This window comes from Heterodontus francisci, chromosome 44, assembly GCF_036365525.1.
Source record: "Heterodontus francisci isolate sHetFra1 chromosome 44, sHetFra1.hap1, whole genome shotgun sequence".
NCBI lineage: Eukaryota > Metazoa > Chordata > Chondrichthyes > Heterodontiformes > Heterodontidae > Heterodontus > Heterodontus francisci.
In genome coordinates, this window is record NC_090414.1 from 7,601,063 (window position 1) to 7,623,978 (window position 22,916).

Below are 22,916 nucleotides of genomic sequence, written 5' to 3' on the forward strand. Positions count from 1 at the left end.
CTTTTAGTCCAGCTCCCAAAGTAACTGCAGTAGTCCCTGTCAAAGGGTTAAATGTGTGGACACGGTCTGTGGTGATGAGGAGGAGATCATCGAATTATTTGAGTAAGCGGGACGACTGTGAAAAGCTCATAAGGACCCCGGCCATACTTTTGTGGAAAATAGTGGGGTTATCGGGCGGCACTGTGGTGCAGTGGTTAGCACCACAGTCTCACAGCTCCAGCTCCAGCTCAATTCTGGGTACTGCCTGCATGGAGTTTGCAAGTTCTCCCAGTGTCTGCGTGGGTCTCCTCCGGGTGCTCCGGTTTCCTCCCACATGTCAAAGACTTGCTGGTTGATAGGTTAATTGTCCCTAGTATAGAGGTAGGTGGTAGGGAAATGTGGGCATGTGGTAGGAATATGGAATTAGTGTAGGATCAGTATAAATGGGTGGTTGATAGTCGGCACAGACTCGGTGGGCTAAAGGGCCTGTTTCAGTGCTGTATCCCTAAACTAAAACTAAACTATTGTGGAACACCTTGTGGCAGACATGTCCAGGGGTATCGCTGGTCCTCAGAAGTTAATGTGAATTTAACTAGTTTTTGTTCTAGTTTTACTGGGATACTCCAATAACCATTAGAGATATCCAGGGTGGTGAAGACAGCCCCGCCGCTGGGAATCCGGGAGAGTAGGGTGGGTGTCTCTCAGACAGCTGGGTTCACACAGGGGTGACTGAGTTGAGTTTGTCGTGGTCAGTCTCCAGCTACCACCCGGTTTTGTAACCGGCCAAATGGGACAGTGAGAAATGAATGTGTCTTTGTGAACGACACCCTGGTATAACAATGACCTGATGGTATCTGGAATATATGATATAACCTCAGCTCGGTATGAATACTGCTTCGTGGAGCATGCAATGGTCAGTTAATTTCTTCAGTCCTGATCATGTTTCCACAGTCATCTTTATGGGATGTCAATACACTCAGCACCGAAACGAGATTCGCCTGGACCTCAGGGTCTTCAGAGGTGTCTGGTTCCCACTCCATTGATAGTTTAATCATGAATATTGAGGGTGAACTGGAAAGCAGAGTAGGGTATGGTTTAATGTTCTACAATATACAAATGTGGTGATAATCAATTGCTGCTGATAAACTTTGAGCACATTATTGCCCAGAAGTCCCTGTCCATTATGCAGGATCATATAAAAGGGAGGCAGGACTTTGACATGAACTCTGTTCCCTCTCTACACCACTGTAAGATCTGATCTTGGATCACAGATTAACCAGAAGGAGGTGAAAGGGTCACAAGCAGTTTATTAAGGAGTGAGAGTTCAGATGCAGCACAACATCAGAATGGACATAGTAGACATAAGACCTGTGACAGGTGAGAAAGGCTTTCTGGCTATGGATCAGATGTTAGAAGCTATTATTAAATACGCCATGGCAGGGCACGTAGAGATATTCAAGGTCTTGAGGCAGAGTCAACATGGCTGTGTGAAAGGGAAATCATGTTTAACCAATTTACTGGAGTTGTTTGAAGAAGTAACATGCACTGCGGATAAAGAGAAACCGGTGGATGTTCTGTATTTCGATTTCCAGAAGGCATTTGCGAAGGTGGCACGTCAAAAATTATTGCGGGAAATTAAAAACTAATGGTCTAGGTGATAACATGTTGGCATGGATAGTAGATTGGCGAGCTAACAGGGAACAGAAAGTAGGCAATAACGGCTCATTTTCTGTTTGGTTAGATGTAACGAGTGGTGTGCCACTGGGATCGGTGCTGGGGACTCAACTTTTTACAACTTGTGGAAATAACTTGGATGAAGGGACAGAAGGTATGGTTGCTAAATTTGCTGATGACACAAAGATAGGTAGGAAAGTAAGTTGTGAAGAAGACATATGGAGGCTACAAAGGGATATAGATAGGTTAAGTGAATGGCAAAGATCTGACAAATTGAGTATAGTGTGGGAAAATGTGAAATTGTCCATTTTGGAAGGAAGAATAAAAAAAATATCTGAATGGTGAGAGATTTCAGAGCTCGAAGATGCAGGAGGATCTGGGTGTCCCAGTGCATGCATTGTATAAGGTTATTGAGCATGTACAGCACATAACTATGAAACTAATCGAATATTAGCATGTATTGCAGGAGAAATTGAATACAAAAAGAAGAGCAGTGGATGTGGTGTATATGGATTTTAGCAAGGCGTTTGATAAGGTTTTCCATAGGAGGCTCATTCAGAAAGTAAGGAGGCATGGGATACGGGAATAGTTGGCTGTCTGGATACAGAATTGGCTGGCCCATAGAAGACAGAGGGTGGTAGTAGATGGAAAGTATTCGGCCTGGAGCTCGGTGACCAGTGGTGTTCCGCAGGGATCTGTTCTGGGACCTCTGCTCTTTGTGATTTATATAAATGACTTTGATGAGGAAGTGGAAGGCTGGGTTAGCATGTTTGCCGATGACATGAAGGTTGCTGGAGTTGTGGATAGTGTGGAAGGCTGTTGTAGGTTGCAACGGCTCATAGACAGAATGCAGAGCTGGGCTGAGAAGTGGCAGATGGAGTTCAACCTGGAAAACTGTGAAGTGATTCATTTTGGAAGGTCGAATTTGAATGCAGAATACAGGCTGAAAGACAGGATTTTTGGTAGTGTGGAGGAACAGAGGGATATTGGGGTCCACGTGCATAGATCCCTCAAAGTTGCAACCCAAGTTGATAGGGTTGTTAAGAAGGCGTATGGTGTGTTGGCTTTCATTAACAGGGGGATTGAGTTTAAGAGCCGCGAGGTTATGCTGCAGCTCTATAAAGTACTGGTTAGAACACACTTGGAATATTGTGTCAGTTCTGGTCGCCTCATTCGAGGAAGGATGTGGAAGCTTTAGAGAGGGTGCAAGGGAGTTTTATCAGGATGCTGTTTGGACTGGAGGCATGTCTTACGAAGAAAGATTGAGGCTGCTCGTGCTTTTCTCATTGGAACGAAGAAGGATGAGAGGTGACTTGATAGAGGGGTACAAGATGATGAGAGGCATAGATAGAGTGGACAGACAGAGACTTTTTCCCAGGGCGGAAAGTGTATCACCAGGGGCCATAATTTTAAGGTGATTGGAGGAAGGTTTCGGGAGATGTCAGAGGTAGGTTTTTTACACAGAGAGTGGTGGGTGCGTGGAATGCACTGCCAGCGGTGCAGCAGAAGCAGATACATTAGGGACATTTAAGCGACTCTTGGATAGGTACATGGATGATCGTAGAATGAAGGGTATGTAGCTAGTTTGATCTTAGAGTCGGTTAAAGGTTCGGCGCAACATCGTGGGCCGTAGGGCCTGTACTGTGCTGCATTGAGAGAGAGAGAGAGAGAGAGAGAGAGAGAGAGAGAGAGAGAGAGAGGAGAGAGAGAGAGAGAGAGAGAGAGAGAGAGAGAGAGAGAGAGAGAGAGAGAGAAGAGAGAGAGAGAGAGAGAGAGAGAGAGAGAGAGAGAGAGAGAGAGAGAGAGAGAGAGAGAGAGAGAGAGAGATGAGAGAGAGAGAGAGGAGAGAGAGAGAGAGAGAGAGAGAGAGAGAGAGAGAGAACTTGACTATTCCAACACAGTCCGGACTCGTCTCACACATTCTACTCTCTGTAACCTTGTGGTCATCCAAAACTCTGCTGTCATCTTTTAAGTTACATTAAATTATTAAATTCTGTTCAGCCAACATCCCTGTGCTCACTGATCTACATTGGCTTTTGGTCCAGTAACACCTCAATTTTAATATTCTCATTCAGTTTAGTTTAGTTTAGAGATACAGCACTGAAACAGGCCCTTCGGCCCACCGAGTCTGTGCCGACCATCAAACACCCATTTATACTAATCCTACACTAATTCCCATATTCCTACCACATCCCCACCTGTCCCTAAATTTTCCCTACCACCTACCTATACTAGGGGCAATTTCTAATGGCCAATTTACCTATCAACCTGCAAGTCTTTGGCATGTTGGAGGAATTCGGAGCACCCGGAGGAAACCTACGCAGACACAGGGAGAACTTGCAAACTCCGCACAGGCAGTACCCGGATTGAACCGGGTCGCTGGAGCTGTGAGGCTGCGGTGCTAATCTCTGCGCCACTGTGTCATGTGATCAAATCCCTCCATGTCCTCACCCCTCTTATTATCCCAGTCCCCTGTCCATTTCCAAGATTTCTGAAACTTGTTCATATTAAAGTATTTTTCTAATCCCCCTTTTAAGGTGAGTTTCTTTCCCTCTGTCTCTCTTCCTGACCACACATTTCATCTCTGCAGCTCCACTGGTGCTGTGGTTGTTTGTATCCATAAAATGTTATGAGCTGCACTGATGGTCCGATCCTGCACATTGTGCAGGACAGCCAGGCTGGCCGGGATGCTCGCGTGGGTGTAACGTGTGTGTGTCTGAAGTGTGAGGAGGGATCTGAATATGGCGTCAATCAGCCGTTCCAGCAGCTTTGATGTTTGTCTTTCCAACTTGGTCTGTACATGTCCATTGACCCCCTGTGTCAGTCACTCACAGCTGAACAGACATTTAGCAGCACGAAGAACCCCCTCAACTGTTATTTAAAAGGACCAGGCATCCAACTACAGATGATGGCCTTTTGACTTATTTCTGCTATTGTAAAGTTAGTGAAGATGCTGTGGATGGTTTTCTGAAGGTTGCGTATGTGAGCTGTTGCGGACATTCAGGGAGGGCAGAGGATTTGGTGACCCAACTCTGGATGAGGTATGGGGACTGTAATTACAGTGTCTCTGGGTCCGTATCATGATCAACAAATGGAGCAGTGGCTGCAGAGAGGGGAAGCTCTGTAAAGCAGGAGGAGGAGGGGTCTCTGCCCTACCCACCCTGGGATTTTCAAGAGCAAAAAGAGCAGTGGTCCTAATACCATGCCCTGTGAACATCACTGTATACTCCCATCGAGTCTGAACAACAACCTTTCACCACATCTCTCTGTTTATTGTTCTTTAGCAATGTTATATCCACATTGTCACTGTCCCTTTAGTCCATAGGGTTCAGTTTTCCTAACCTGTCTACTGAAAGTCACTTGATCACCTTTTGAAAGTAAACATTTACAACTTCAATCACACACCCTCATCAACCCTCTCCATTGTTTCATCAAAGAACTCCATCAAGTTTACCACATCACCACCTCTCTCCACTCCTGCACTATTGTTAAATTATCAGACTGCTTATCCGACATCCAGTACCAGATGAGCAGAAATTTCCTCCAATTAAATATTGGGAAGACTGAAGTCATACTTTTACTCCCACTCTAACTCTGTTCCTTTGCTATTGATTCCATCCCTCTCCCTGGTAACAGTCTGAGATTCATACGGTCTATTTACAACCTTGGTGTCAAATGTGACCACTAAATAAGGTTTCAACCTCATTTTCAGGATATCATTACAACCGCTATTTCCATCTCAGTAACAGCGCCCGACTTCACCCGTCTCAGCCCATCTGCTGCCGCACCTCATTCTGCCTGCGTCATCTCTAGATTTGATTGTCCCAACTCACTCCTGGCTGATCTCCCACATTCTGCTCTCTGTAAACTTGAGATCATTCAATACTCTGCTGCCCAGGCCTTAGCTCACACCAACTCCCGTTCATCTATCACTGACCAGCATTGGCTCCCAGTCAAGCAATGCCTTGATTTTAAAATTCTCATCCTTGTTTTCAGATGCCTCCATGGCCTCGCCTCTCCCTATCTCTACAACCTCCTCCAGCTACACTACCCACCGAGATATCTGTGCACCTCTAATTCTGGCCTCTTGTGTATCCCTGATTTTAATCACCGCACCACTGGCGCCGTGCCTTCAGCTGACAGGGTCCGAAGCTCTGAAATATCCTCCCTGCACCTCTCTGCCTCTTCACTTGGCTTTCCTCCTTTAAGACACTTCTTAAAACCTACCTCTTTCACTAGGCTGTTGTTTATCTGACCGAATACCTCCCGTTGCATCTCAGTGTCATACTGTGCTTTATAATGCTCCTGTGAAGCATCTCCAGGTGTTTTATGAAGTTAAAGGCACTATATATATATAAGTTGTTGATGTTGAAGTTTGCCACACAGCATTTGTCATTAGCATATCGATGTTGCTCACTGGTTATTATCCCCTGTTTTTCCAAGCAACAAATCTTTTTTTTTTCTCCTGGATTGTCCCCTCCAGAAATTTCTCCAATTGTGCAACAAGGGTAATACAGTAACCATTGGGGAATTTGAATTTACATAAAGACTCGGTAAACTTTATTGGTACGACTGTTGTGTGGGACAAATTCTTGGATTGTATCCGAGATGATGTTCTGGAGCAATACGTTGAGGAAACAACTCGGGAATATATTAAATTCTAGTATTGTGCAATGAAAAAGGGCTAATTAATAATCTTATTTTAAAGGATCCTTTAGGAAAGAGTGACCATGAAATGATGGAATTTTACATTAATTTTGAAAGTGATGCAGTTCAATCAGAATCTAGAGTCTTAAATCTCAGCAAAGGAAACTATGAAGGGATGAGGGGCAAATTGGTTATTGTCACGGCAACTGTTTTGATGAATTAATTTTCTTCAATCCATTGGATGCAGATCTGAATTAAAATTTTTGGAAGAAATTTAAGAGAGGAAAGATGAAGGATGACTTTGCTAGCAGCTTAGGGTGGTCATCAAATTTGCAACATTGCATCCTGCATTGCAAGGCATGTGAGGTAGAGATGAAATGGCTGCTCATCCCAGCAGGAACCAAGACTTAGGAGGTTTAGCAAGGAGAGAAACACTGCTACCATGTTTGAATCAGTGGGTGACTGTCACGTGACAAACCTCTCCCCATCTGTGGTTTTAACCTTATGGTTAAACGATAGATTGGAATGTTACAACAATGGGTCAGAATCTGTGAAAAATAGATTTGAATGTTACAACAATGGGAAGAAGTTTATCCTCAGTTCTTCATGATCTTTCTACATATTATGATTAGTTCTCATTAGACTTTCAGAACTATCGCACACTTCAGATTGTTCAATATATTTACTATCCCATCCTGTCCATTATTGGTGCCCAGTGTAAGTCTCTCTATCCAGCTATTAATTCTATAAATCATGGTTAAATGCATTACTGCTCTTGTAGTGTACTCCACCTTCCTTGCTGCTGTTGTTATTCCTGGTGAATCTCTCCAGTTGTTAGCTCTATAAACCATTGCCAAAGGTATTACAGCTCTTGTCATTTTCTCCCTTTGCTTCGCTGTTGCTGCTGTCTCTACTTCCAGCTAGGAGATCTGTAAACCCTGTTTCACTGAAATATTTTCCTGTAATGTAAGTTTTGGGAAGACGGAATCCAGTGTCATTGGTCACCATCAAAAACTACATCCGCTATCTGTGAAACACATACCCTACCCTGGCCAATGTCTGAGGCATAACCAGACTGCTTGCAACTTCTGTGTTCTATTTTGACCTGAGCTGAGTTCATCTCCACATTCTCTCCATCACCAAACTGCCTACTACCACCTCTGTAATATCACCCATCTCCACCTCTGCCTCAGCCCATCTGCTGCAAAAACAATCATCCGTGCCTTTGTTAAACCACACTTGACTATTCCAATTCTTTCCTGGTCACCCTTCGAGTTATGAATCTCCATAAACCATAGTCCATCCAGAACTCTGCTGCCTGTATCCTAACTCACAACAAATCCCGATCACACATCATCCCTGTGCTCACTGATCTGCATTGGCTCCCGCTCTGGCAGCACCTTAACTTTAATATTCTCATTCTTGTGTTTGAATCCCTCCATGGCCTCACCCCTCCAATTAATCCCATTCCCCTACACATTACCATATTCTGGAAAATCTTGCACCTTCAATCTTTTCCCAAATCACCTTCTAAACTGAATTTCTTTCCGTGCATATCTCTTCCTGGCTGCGAATTTCGGTTCAACAGCCCAACTGGTGCTGATGGTATGGAAACTGCGATCAATAAAATGATATGAACCACAGAGCCAGGCACTTCCAGTGTGGCCAGCACAGTACGCCATGCTGGGCAGGGGTCTAGTGCTGTCAGCACAGTGCTGCAAGTGGGGCAGGGCTCGAGTGTGGTCAGCACAGTACCCCATGCTGCACAGGGCTCGAGTGTGGTCAGCACAGTACCCCATGCTGGACAGGGCTCCAGTGTGGTCAGCACATGCCACATGCTGGACAGGGCTCCAGTCTGGTCAGCACAGTTACCCATGCTGGGCAGGGCTCCAGTGTGGTCACCACAGTACCCCTTGTTGGTCTGCCTCCAGTGTGGTCAGCACAGAGACACATGCTGGGCAGGTCTCGAGGGAAATCATCGCAGTGCCCCATGCGTGACAGGGCTCTACTGTGGTCAGCACAGTGTCCCATGCGTGACAGGGCTCCAGTGTGGTCAGCACAGTGTCCCATGCGTGACAGGTCTCCAGTGTGGTCAGCACAGTGTCCCATGCGTGACAGGGCTCTACTGTGGTAGCACAGTACCCCATGCTGGCAGGGCGCTAGTTTGGCCAGCACAGTGTCCCTTGCTAGGCAGGGCTCTAGTGTGGTCAGCACAGTGCCCAATGCGGCGCTGGGCTCTACTGTGGTCAGCACAGAGCCACATGCTGGGCAGGGCTCTAGTGTGGTCAGCACAATAATCTATGCTGGACAGGGCTCTACTGTGGTCAGCGCACTATCCCTTGCTGGGCAAGGCTTTAGTGTGGTCTGCAGAGTGCCCCATGCTGGACAGGGCTCTACTGTAGTCAGCGCACTATCCCTTGCTGGGCAGGGCTTTAGTGTGGTCAGCAAAGTGTCGCATGCTGGGCAGGGATCTAGTGTGGTCAGCACAGCGTCCCATGCTGAGCAGGGATCTAGTGTGGTCAGCACTGTGCCCCATGTTGGGCAGGGATCTCGTATGGTCAGCAAAGGGCCCCATGCTGGGCATGGATCTAGTGCGGTCAGCACAGTGCCTCATGCTGGGCAGGGTTTTATTGTAGTCAGCACAGTGCCCCATGCTGTACTGGGCGCTAATGTGTTCAGGACTGTGCCCCATGCTCTGCAGGTCTCTCGTGTGGTCAGCACAGTGCCCCATGCTGGCAAGGCTCGAGTGCCGTCAGCACCGTGGCCCATGCTGTGTAGGGCTTTAGTGTGACCAGCACAGTGCCCCACGTAGGAGATGGCTCTGGTGTGCTCAGCATAGTGCCCCGTCTGGGCAGGGTTCTAGTGTGGTCAGCACAGTGCCCCACGCTGGACAAGGCTCCAGTGTGGTCAGCACAGGGCCCCATTCTGGGCAGAGATCTAGTGTGGTCAGCAATGTGCCGCATGCTGGGCAGGGTTCTGGTATGGTCAGTACATTGTCCCAAACTGGACAGGGCACTAGTGTGGTCAGCACAGTGCCCCATGCTGGTCAGTGCTCTAGTGTGGTCAGCACAGTGCCGCACATGGGGCAGGGTTTATTGTGGACAGCACAGTGCCCCATGCTGGACATGGCTCCACTGGGGTCAGCACAGTGCCCCATGCTGGGCACGGTACTTGTGCGGTCAGTACAGTGCCACCTGCTGGGCACGGTTCGACTGTCGTCAGCACAGTGTACCTTGCTGGGCAGGGCTCTCGTGTGGTCAGCACAGTGTTCCATTCTTGATCGGGATCTGGTGTGGTCAGCACAGTGCCCCATGCTGGAATGGGCTCCAGTGTGGTCAGCACAGTGCCCCATGCTGGGCAGGGCTCAAATGTGGTCAGCACAGTGCCCCTGCTTGACAGGGCGCTTGTGCAGTCAGCACTGGGCCCCATGCTAGACAGGGCTCTAGTGCGGCCAGTATAGTGACCCATGCTGCGTACACCTCTGGGGCGCTCAGTACAGTGCCCCGTGTTCGGCAGCGATCTAGTGTGGTCAACACACTGTCCCATGCTGGACAGGGCTTTAGAGTGCGCTGCACAGTGCCCATGCTCGACAGGGCTCTGGTGTGTTCAGCACAGTGCCCCATGCTGGAACGGTTCTAGTGTGGTCAGCACAATGCCCCATGCTGAACAGGGCTCAACTGTGGTCAGAACATTGCCCCAAACTGGGCAGGGTTCAATTGTAGTTAGCACAGGGCCCCATGCTGGACTGGGCGCTAGTGTGGTCAGTCCAGTGCCCCATGCTGGGCGGGGCTCTAGTGTGGTAAGTCCAGTGTCCCATTCTGGGCAGGTCTCTAGTGTGGTCAGCACAGTGCCACACGCTGGGCACGAGTCTCGTGTCGTCAGAACAGTGCCCCCTGCTGGGCAGGGGTCTAGTATGGTCAGAACATTGCCCCAAACTGGACTGTGTTCTTGCGTGGTCAGCACAGTGCCCCATGCTTGGCAGGCTTCTCGTGTCGTCAGAACATTGCCCCGAAACTGGTCAGGGTTCTTTCGTGATCAGCACAATGCCCCATGCTGGGCAGGTCTTTCGTGTGATCAGCACAGTGCCCCACGCTGGGAAGGGCTCTAGTACGGTCGAGCACAGTGCTCCATGCTGGACAGTGCTCCAGTACGGTCTGCACAGTATCCCATGCTGGGCAGAGATCTAGTATGGTCAGAACATTGCCCCAAGCTGGGTAGGGTTCTAGTGTAGTCAGCGCAGTGCCCCCTACTGGGCAGGGCTCTTGTGTGGTCAGTACAGTGTCCCACTCTGGGCAGGTCTCTAGTGTGGTCAGCACTGTGCCCCATGCTGGAAAGGACTCTAGTACTGTCTGTACAGTGCTGCATGCTGGACAGTGCTCTGGTACGGTCTGCACAGTACCCCAAACTGGGCAGGGTTCTAGTGTAGTCAGCACAGTGCCCTATGCTAGACAGTGCGCTAGTGTGGCCAGTCCAATGCGCCATGCTGGGCAGGGCTCTAGTGTGGTCACCACATTGTCCCATTCTGGGCAGATCTGTAGTGTCGTTCTCACATGTCCCATGCTGGGCAGGGCTCTAGAGTAGTCAGCACAGTGGTCCATGCTATGTATGTCTCCAGTGTGGTCAGCACGTGTCCCATGCTGGGCAGGGACCGTGTGTCTCCAGCGCACTGCCCCATGCTTGACAGGGCTATAGTGAGGTCAGAAAAGTGCCGCATGCTGGAAAGGGCTCTAGTGTGGTCAGCACAGATTCGCATGCTGGACAGTCTGGATGGTTAGAATCTTTTTCCCAGGGAGAAAGAGTCAGTTGGTAGGAGACATAGGTTTAAGGTGAGAGGGGCAAAGTTTAGAGGGTATGTGCGAGGCAAGATCTTTACACAGAGAGTGGTGAGTACCTGGAACTTGCTGCTGGGGGTGGGGGGGGGGGGTGGGGGGGGAGATGGTGGAAGCAGGTACGATAATGACGTTTAAGATGCATCATGCCAAATACATGAATAGGATGGGAATAGAGGGATATGGTCCCTGGAAATGCAGAAGGTTTTAGTTTAGGCAGGCATCAAGATCGGCGCAGGCTTGGAGGGCCGAATGGCCTGTTCCTGTGCTGTACTGTTCTTTGTTCTTTGTTCTTTGTATGTCTTCTCCACGTCGTTGCCACTTTCAGTGACCTGTGGACCTGTATGCCCAGATCTCTCTGCCTGTCAATGCTCCTCAGGGTACTGCCATTTACTGTACACTTCCCACCTGCATTAGACTTCCAAAATGCATTACCTCTCATCTGTCCGAATTAACCTTCAGCTGCCATTTCTCCGCCCAAGACTCCAACCAATCTATATCCTGCTGCATCCTCTGACAATCCTCATCATTATCCGCAACTCCACCAACCATTGTGCCATCCACAAACTTACTAATCAGACCAGCTACATTTTCCTCCAAATCATTTAGCTGTGCTACAAAGAGAAAAGGTCCCAGCATTGATCCCTGCGGAACACCACTAGTCACAGCCCTCCATTCAGAAAAGCACCCTTCCACTGCTACCCTCTGTCTTCTATGACCAATCCAGTTCTGTATCCATCTTGCCAGCTCACTTCTGATCCCGTGTGACTTCAACTTTTGCACTAGTCTGTCATGAGGGATCTTGTCTAAGGCTTTATTGAAGTCCATGTACACAACATCTACTGCCCTTCCTTCATCAATCATCTTCGTCACTTCCTCAAAAAACTTAATCAAATTAGTGAGACACGACCTCCCCTTCACAAAACCATGCTGCCTCTCGCTAATAAGTTCATTTGTTTCCAAATGGGATTAAATCCTGTCCCGGAAAATCCTCTCCAATAATGCCCCGATCACTGACGTCAGGCTCATCGGCCTGTAATTTCCTGGATTATCCTTGCTACCCTTCTTAAACAAAGGAACATCATTGGCAAATCTCCAGTCCTCTGGGACCTCACCTATAGCCAATGAGAATACAAAGATTTATGTCAAGGCCCCAGCAATTTCCTCTCTTGCCTTCCTCAGTATTCTGTGGTAGTTCCCATCAGGCGTTGGGGACTTATCTACCTTAATATTTTTCAAGACACCCAACACCTCCTCTTTTTGATAACATGACCCAGACTATGTACACTCCCGTCCCTAGACTCATCATTCCTTGGTGAATGCTGATGCAAAGTACTAATTTAGTACCTCGCCTATTTCCTCTGGCTCCACACATAAATTATCTCCTCAGTCCTTGAGTGGGCCAACCCTTTACCTGGCTACCCTCTTGCTCTTTATATACGTATAAGAAGCCTTGGGATTTTCCTTAATCCTGTTTGCCAATGACTTTTCATGACCCCTTTTAGCCCTGCTTATTCCTTGCTTATGTTTCTTCCTACTTTCTTTATATTCCTCAAGGGCTTCGTCTATTCCCAGCCTTCTAAGCCCTTACGAATGCTTCCTTTTGCTTTTCAACTGGTCTCACAATATCCCTCGTTATCCAAGGTTCCAGAAAACTGCCAAACTTATCCTTCTTCCTCACAGGAACATGCCAGTCCTGGATTCTAATTAACTGACGTTTGAAGGTCTCCCACACGTCCGATGTTGATTTACCCTCAAACAGCCGCCCCTACCTAAATTCTTCCGTTCCTGTCTAATATTGTAATAATTAGCCTTCCACCAACTTAGCACCTTCACCCCAGGATTACTCTTATCCTTATCCACAAGTAACTTAAAACGTACGAAATTATGGTCACTGTCCCCAAAATGCTCCCCTGCTGTCTCTTCGACCACCTGGCCGGGCTCATTCCCCAATACCAGGTCCAGTACGGCCCCTTCCATGTTTGGACTATCTACATCAGATATACAAACTCATACGCAGAAACAGAATCAGATAGACAGAAACACACAGCGATCATGCCCCAGGCACTGAGTCAGACAGATCTACAAACTCATGCACACAGACACAAGACACACACATACACACACACACACGCACACACACCGAGCACACCCCAGGTGCTGAGCCACAGTGATATACAAACACTCATGCACAAACACAGACACAGACAGAGAAATAGACACCCAAACACAGACACACCAACACATGTACCCCGATCAGACGCCAGGCGCTGAGCCAGACAGATATACAAACTCATACACACAAACAGGGACAGACAGAGAGAAACACACAGCGATCAGACCCCATTCACTGAGCCAGACTGCTATACAAACTCATACACGCAAACACACACACATACACAAACCGATTCGTCCTCAGGCACTGAGCCAGACAGATATACAAACAAGCAGACAGACAGACACAGACAGCCACACACATACACATACACAAACACGGACATTGATCAGACCCCAAGCACTGAGATAGACAGAGCAACATCGAGGGCCGTAATGCGCTGCAATGTTCTAATGTTCTAATCTAATCTATATGCAAACACACACACACACACACACACACACACACACACACACACACACACACACACACACACACACACACACACACACACACTCCGATCAGATCCCAGGTACTGAAGCAGACAGATGCACAAACACGCAGAGACAAAACGAAACACAAACACACACATACGCGCACGCGTGTGCACGCGCACATACAAGCGCAAACATACTCCTATCAGATCCCAGGCACTGAGCCAGACAGATATACCAACATACAGACACAAAAACAGACACATACAGACAAACAGACTGGGAAGGCGGTGGCGTAGTGGTATTATCACTGGACTAGTAACCGAGAGAACCAGGATACTTCTCGGTGCACTGAGTTTAAAATCGCACCACAGCAAAAGGTGGAATTTGAATTTAATTAATAAATATGGAACAAATAAAAGCCAGTCTAATGATGGCCATGAAACCATTTTCATTGTTGTAAAAACTCATCTGTTTCACTAATGTCCTTTAGGGAAGGAAATCTGCTGTCCCTACCTGGTCTGGCCTACATGTGACTCCAGACCCACAGCAATGTGGTTAACCCTTACTGCCCTCTGAAATGGCCTAGCAAGCCACTCAGTTGTATCTAACCGCTATAACGTCTAGAAAAAGGAATGAAACTGGACGGACCACCGAGCATCGACCTAGGCACCGGAAACGACAACGGCAAACCCAGCCCTGTCGACCCTGCAAAGTCCTCCTTATTAACATCTGGGGGCTTGTGCCAAAGTTGTGAGAGCTGTCCCACAGACTGGTCAGGCAACAGCCTGACATAGTCATACGCACGGAATCATACCTTACAGACAATGTCCCAGCCGCTGCCATCACCATACCCGGGTTTGTCCTGTCCCACCGGCAGGACAGACCCACCTGAGGTGGTGGCACAGTGGTACACAGTAGGGAGGGAGTAGCCTTGGGAGTCCTCAACATCGACTCTGGACCCCATGAAGTCTCATGGCATCAGGTCAAACATGGGCAAGATAACCTCCTACTGATTACCATCTAGCGCCCTCCCACAGCTGATGATTCAGTACTCCTCCATGTTGAACACCACTTGGAGGAAGCACTGAGGGTGGCAAGGGCACAAAATGTACTCTGGGTGGGGAACGTCAATGTCCATCACCAAGAGTGGCTCGGTAGCACCACTACTGACCGCGCAGGCCGAGTCCTAAAGGACATAGCTGCCAGACTGGGTCTGCGGCAGGTGGTGGAGGAACCAACACGAGGGAAAAACATACTTGACATCGTCCTCACCAATCTGCCAGCCACAGATGCTTCTGTCCATGACAGTATTGGTAGGAGTGACCACTGCACAGCACTTGTGGAGACGAAGTCCCGCCTTCACATTGAGGATAGCGCCCATCGTTTTGTGTGGCACTACCACCTTGCTAAATAGGATAGATTTCGACCAGATCTAGCAATGCACAACTGGACATCCAAGAGGCGCTGTGGGCCATCAGCAGCAGCAGAATTGTACTCAAACACAATCGGCAACCTCATGGCCCGGCATAACTCCCACTTTACCATTATCATCAAGCCAGGAGACCAACCCTGGTTTCATGAAGCGTGCAGGAGGGCATGCCTGGAGCAGCACTAGGCATACCTCAAAATCAGGTGTCAACCTGGTGAAGCTACAACTCACATGCTCCCTCTCTCATACATACAAACTGTTTCTTTCAGATACACAGATGCTCAGTCTACCAAACACGCACATAATATCTCTCCCTCACACACACACGCACGCGCTCACTCACACACACAAACACACATACATACTCTCTCTCTCTCTCTCACACACACACACTCTCTCCGTCACACACGCAGACATTCTCTCTCTCTCATAGTCACACACACACACATCTCTCTCTCACACACAAACACACAGACACTCTTCCTCACACACACGCATTCTCTCTTGCGCACACACTCTCCTTCACTCCCACATACGCACTGTCCTTCTCTCACACACACATGCTCTCTCTCCCACACCCACGCTCTCTTACACACACATTATCTCTCTCACTCTCTCACCCGCTCTCTCTCTCACATGCACGCTCCCTCACACACACACATGCTCCCTCACACACACACACGCTGCCTCTCACACGCACACAGACGCTCACACGCACACAAACGCTCACACACACGCTCTCTCTAACACACACAGCCTCCCTCTCACAGACACACACACGTACACACACTGTCTCACACACACATGCTCTTCGACGCACAAACACGCTCTCTGACACACACAAACACTCACACACACACACACACTCTCTCACACACATACATACACCCGCCCCACAACCACAGATTCCCTCTGACACACACACACGCTCTCTGACACACACGCACGCTCTCTGACACACACACACTATCTTTTTCTCTCTCCCTCACACACACGCGCATTCTCTCGCTCACACACACAAACACACACACACACACACACTCTCACACAGACACACACACACCCTCTCTCTCTCACACACATACAAGCTCTCTCTCGTGCACACACACACACACAGACACACACGCACACACAGACACACACGCACACACGTACTCTCTCAGACAGACACGCTATCTCACACACAAGCACGCTCTCTCTCACACACACGCTCTGTCTCTGTCTCTATCTCTGTCTCTGCCTCTCTCTCTCACACACACACATACACACACACGCTCTCTCAGACACACACACTGTCTTTCTCTCTCAAACATACTCTCTCTCTTTCTCTCAAACACACAAACCTTCCCTCTCTCTCTCACGCACACAATCTCTCTCTCACACACATTCACGCTCTCGCACACACTCACACACACACTCACTTTCAAGCACACACACTCTCTCTCCCTCACACACACACTCTCTCACACGCACACACGCTCTCTCTCTCACACACACACGCTGGCACACAAACGCTCTTTCTGTCTCTCATACGCATACTGTCTCTCTCTCTCTTTCTCTCTCTCACACACACGCTCTCACATATACACACACGCTCTCTTTCTCTCTGTCACACACACATACACACACACGCTCTCTCAGACACACACACACGCACACACACGCTCTCTTTCTCTCTCACACAAACATACGCACACACACGCTCTCTCTCTCACACACATGCTCTCTCTCACACACACATACACACACACACATATGTGCTGTCTCTCTCTCTCACACACACTCTCTCTCTCAAACTCACAAACACACATGCACACACACTGTCTCTCTCACACACACACACTCACTGTTGTACAAACACACATAATCTATGTTTCACACACACACGCGCTCTGTCAGACGCGCACGCTCTCTCACACGAAAGCACACACATGTTCTTTCTCTCTCACACACACACACGCACACATGCTCTCTCTCTGTCAGTCACACACACCTTCTATCTCTCTCTCACACACAACCCTCTCTCTCTCTCGCTCTCCCTCTCACACACACACGCACTCTCTCTCACATGCACACTCTCTCACGCAGACACGTTCTCTCTACCCCCAACACACAAATGCTCTTCTCTGTCACACACACACACGCTCGCTCGCACACACACACTCTCCCACAGACACAGACGTGCTCTTTCTCGCACACACACATATGCACACACATGCTCTCTTTCACACACACGCTCCCTCACAGACATACATACACGCTGTCTCTCTCTCAAACGCTGTCCATCTCAGACACAGGCAAACATACATTCTCTCAGCCACACACGCTCTCTCTCTCACAGACACACTCTCACACACACACACACGCTATCTCTCACAGACACACGCTCTCTCTCACACACATGCTCTCCCTCTCTCACACACGCACGTTCTCTCTCTCTCTCACACGCACACACACACACATGCTCTCACGCACACACACACGTGCTGTAGCTCACACACACACACTCACACACACACGCGCTCTCTCAGACACAGACACACACGCACGCTCTCTCAGACACAACACACATTTTCTGTCTCAAGCGCAAACACAAGGTGTCTCTCACACACGCACGCTGACATACAAACGCTCTTTCAGTCTCTCATACGCATACTCTTTCTCTCTCTCTCTCACACACACACGCTCTCACACAGACACACACCCTCTCTCTCTCTCACGCACACATACACACACACGCTCTCTCTCACACACACACACGCTCTCTGTATCTCTCTCACACACACACACACACTCTGTCTCATACACACTCTCTCCCACACACACACGCTCTCTCTTACCCCAACACACACATGCTGTCTCTCTCTCACACACACAGACACACGCTCTCTTTTTCTCTCTCTCACACACGCACACACTCTCCCTCACACACACTCTCTCAGGCACGTACGCAGACACACATACTCTCTCTCACACACACGCACTCTCTCTCAGAAATACACACACACACAAACGCTCTTTCTGTGTCTCACACGCATACTCTCTCCTTCTCTCTCACAAACACACGCACGCACACACAAGCTCTCTTTCACTCTCTCACACAAACATATGCACACACGCGCTCTCTCTCTCACACACACACATTCATTCTCTCTCTCAGACAGACATATACACACATGCAGACACATACGCTGCCACTCTCTCACAAACTCACTCTCTCTCAAGCACCCTCACTTTCTCTCACGCACACACTGTCTCTCTATCTCTCTCGCGCTCTCTCTGTTCCTCTCTCTCTCTCTCTCTCTCTCTCTCTCACACACACACACATGCTCTTTCTCTCTCTCTCTCTCACGCACACACATACCTTTTCTCTCAAACACACACACTCTCTCCCCCACAGACACAGGCTCTCTCTCACACACACACGCGCTCCACTCTCTCAGAGACACATACACTCTCTCACACACTAACACACACATGCTCTTTCTCTCTCTCTCTCACACACACACATAGCTTTTCTCTCAAACACACACACTCTCTCCCCCACAGACACAAGCTCTCTCTTACACACACACACTCTCTCTCTTAAACACACACACTCTCTCTCCCACACACACGCTCTCTCTCTCACAGACACAGACACTCGATATCTCACTCTCACTCACACATACACACACGCTCTCACTCACACACACTCAAAAGCTCTCTCACGCACACACATACACACACGCTCTCACTCACACACACTCAAAAGCTCTCTCACGCACACACATACGCACACGCTCTCTCTCAGAAACACATGCACGCGCGCAGACACACACACAGACACAGACACACACATGCTCTCCCAAAGACACACTCACGCTCGCCATCATATACACCCTCTTTCTCTGGCACATATACACACATACATTCTCTCAGACAGACACAGTCTCTCAGACGCACACTGTCTCTCAGACACACACACGCACACACACGCTCACTCTCTCCCACACTCTCTCACTCACACATACACTCTCTCTCATACGCAAACACATGCACACACTCTCTCTCACACACACGCACTTTCTCTCTCAGATGCACACACACGCACTCTCCCTCTCACACACAAACACGCTCTCAATCTATTTTTACATACACACAGTCTCTCAATCTCTCTCTCTCTCAAACACACACTCACATCCTCTGTTCTTCACACACAAACACACACACACGCTCTCAGATACACACACACGCTGTCTCTCCCTCTCTCACACACACACACTCTCTCTCAGACACACGCATGTGCTCGCTGTTTTTCTCTCTGTCAGACACACACTCTCTCTCTCTCAAACACACTCTCTCTTTCTCACACACAGACACGCACTCTCTCTCTCTCTCTCTCCCCCTCGCTGTCAGTCTGTCACACACACACATAAACTCTCTCTCAGGCACACACTATGTCTCACACACACGCACACACACACACTCTCACACACACACACGCTCCTTCTCACTCTCACACACACACAGTCTCTCAAGCTCTCTCTCTCACACACACATACACACACGCACTCTCCCACAAGCACAAGCACAAACACACGCTCTCCTTCACACTCACACGCTCTCTCTCACACACACACACTCTCTCAATCTCACACACACACATTCTCTCTCCGCCACACACACGCAGTCTCTCAGACACACACACATATGCTCTCTCTCTCGCACACACAGACTCTCTGTTTCGCTCACACACACTCTTTCACAAGCACACACACTCTCTGTTTCAGACACACACTCTCTGTTTTACACACACGCATGCTCTCTCTCTCACACACACGCACTCTCTCACACACACAAACACTAACACACGCACTATATCACACACAATCTCTCTCTCACGCACACACACGCTCTATCTCTCCTGCATACATACTCTACCTGTCACACAAACGCACACACGCGCTCCCTCTCTCTCTTTCGCACATACAAACACACACAGATACACACAAACACACACACACTCTCTCTCTCCCACACAAACATGTGCTCCCTCTTTCTCTCTCACACACGCACACTCTCTCTCACACACATACACACTCTCTCTCTCTCTAACACAGACACACACTCTCTCTCTCTCTCTCTCTCACACACACACACACACTCAATCTCTTTCACATACACAGTCTCTCAATCTCTCTCTCTCTCACACACACACACACGCTCGTGCTCTCTCACACACACAAACTTCCCCTCTCTCTCGCATACACACACGCACTGTCTCAGGCACACATGTTCTCTCTCTCTCACTCACGCAGACTTTGTTTCGCACACACATGGCCTCTCCGTCACACACACACACACTCTCTATCCCTCTCTCTCTCCCCCTCTCTCTCTCACACACACACACACACATACAAACATACACGTCACACCCCAGCATTGAGACAGAATCTCTCAGTCACTTCAACATTAATCTTTCTATGCAAGAACACCTTTGATCGGTTTGTTGCCATTTGTTGCCAGAAGCTGAAAAGTAAATATTGCAGTGAAAAAACTTCGGCTGTGGTTGTGGCTGTGCTGAGCTGTTTAAAGAACATCTTCTGGTATTTTATCTTCACAGGTCCGCTGGCGAACGTCCCCTAGTTTTGTTTGGTAATAATGGGTGTAGAGTTCTCTCGGGTCTGGGGAACAATCGAGTTCCTCCACAACATTCTAACCCCGTGTTTTCTATTTGCTGTGCTGGAAATCTAATAATAAAACAGGAAATGTTGGAAATATTAAGCATGTCTGGCAACATTTGTGGAAAGAGAAACAGAGTTTAATGTTTCAGTTCGGTGACCCTTCATCAGGACTGGGAGAGATTAGAGATGGAACCGTTTTTAATCCAGACGGGGAAAGGAGGGAGGGGAGGATTATGATCAACATTCAGTTTATCAATTTCAATATCACCCTTTTATTCTTTAATCTCTCCTGTATTCCACCGTATCACAGAACTTCTCATTTGTTCATTCAGGTCCAATCATTTTAATACATCACTGGATACAGGAACACATTTATAAATCTCAATACGTCCTCAATCAAACTGTTAACTTTGCTCCAGCCTGATGTATAATTTCTCTGTTTATTTCCCTTTTTCACAGTTAACTTGCTGACGATTGGGATCCTGTCTCGGGGAAAGTGCGGTCTCTCCAAATGTGTCACTCTCTACCTGGTGGCCATGTCAGCGGCGGATCTACTGGTCATTATCCTGGACCTGATATTGAGGCACATTCCCATTGTTTATCAGGAACAATTTATGTTCCTGTTCGTGTATTACATCCACGTGTGTAATATCCACGCTGTCCTGCTCTACGCAGCCACAGACTGTTCTGTCTGGTTCACCGTCACTTTCACCTTTGATCGATTTGTGGCCATTTGCTGCCAGAAGCTGAAAAGTAAATATTGCAGTGAGAAAACGGCGGCTGTGGTTGTGGGAACAGTGACTGTGCTGAGCTGTTTAAAGAACATCCCCTGGTATTTTATGTTCACACGTTGGTATTCGCTGGCGAACGTCCCCTGGTTTTGTTTGCCAATAATGGGTGTAGAGTTGTCTAGGGTCTGGGGAACAATCGAGATCCTCCACAACATTCTAACCCCGTGTATCCCATTTGTGCAGATTCTGCTGCTCAACGCTCTCACCATCAAGCATATTTTAGTGAGCAGCAGAGGGCGCAGGAGACTATGGGCTCACAACAGTGGGGAGAGTCGCAGAGACCCGGAGATGGAGGGTCGAAGGAAATCCATCCTTTTACTGTTAGTTATCTCGGGGAATTTCATCCTGTTGTGGGCAATGTTAATGGTGTATTCTATATGGTACCGGATGCGATATTTGGGGTTTCGGTCTGTTCATCTATCTGATTTTCTGATGGAATTGGGCTTCATGCTACAGCTCCTAAGTTGCTGCACAAATACTGCGATTTACGCAGTGACCCAGACTCTGTTCAGAGAGCAGTTGAAGAATGTGCTGAAATATCCCTTCACTGCAATTGTTAAATTTTTTCAATGATCAGAGGAGGGAACGGGGCCTGTCACCATGGAGACAGAGCGGGGGCAGAACCAGTCATCATGAAGACAGAGCGGGGGCGTGGCCTTTCAAAATGGAGGCAGAGCGAGGGCGGGGCCTGTCACCATGGTGACAGAGCGGGACTGGGCTTTTCACCATGCAGACTGAACGGGGTGGGGCCTGCCACCATGATCACAGCGGGGGCGCGTCCTGTTTCCCGGTGACGGAGTAGTGGGGGCGGGTCCTGTTTCCCCGGTGACGGACGAGTGGGGGCCGGCCTATTTCCCCGGTGACGAAGGTGTGGGGGCGGCGCCTGTTTCATTTGGTGATGGAGAACTCGGACGGAGCCTGTTTCCCATGGTGACGGTGGAGTGGGGGCGTGGCCTGTTTCCCATATGAAGGAGGATTGGGTCGTGGCCTGTTTCCATGGTGACAGGAAGCTGCAGTCAGAATCTTTCTGATTCTTTTCTTATCTTTATAATTATGATAATTATTTGTAACTCTTCATAATCATTTATAAACATTTACAGACTTTTCAAACCTTTATAAACTGTTTAGAATTCTTCCCAACACTTTGTAAATCTTTATAATCCTTTATGATTGTTTATGATTAATTATCTTTTGAGCTTTATTCTTATTTATAACCTGTTACATTCACTGCCGTACACTGAAAACATTGAAAATGATCGCCGCGGATTGCTCTCATTTCAAACAGATCACAGTGCACGTCATTCAAAAT

General features: G+C 48.4%; 1 protein-coding gene across 1 annotated transcript in view; it reads left to right on the plus strand.

Moving 5' to 3' along the window:
* Window positions 1-22,180, plus strand: part of LOC137355895 (probable G-protein coupled receptor 139) — a 42,904-nt gene extending 20,724 nt beyond the window's left edge. Inside the window, exon 2 of the mRNA XM_068021510.1 lies at window positions 21,276-22,180. Coding sequence (XP_067877611.1) covers window positions 21,276-22,180 — 905 coding nt within the window. The remainder of the gene's footprint in view (window positions 1-21,275) is intronic.
* Window positions 22,181-22,916: the final 736 nt, after the last annotated feature.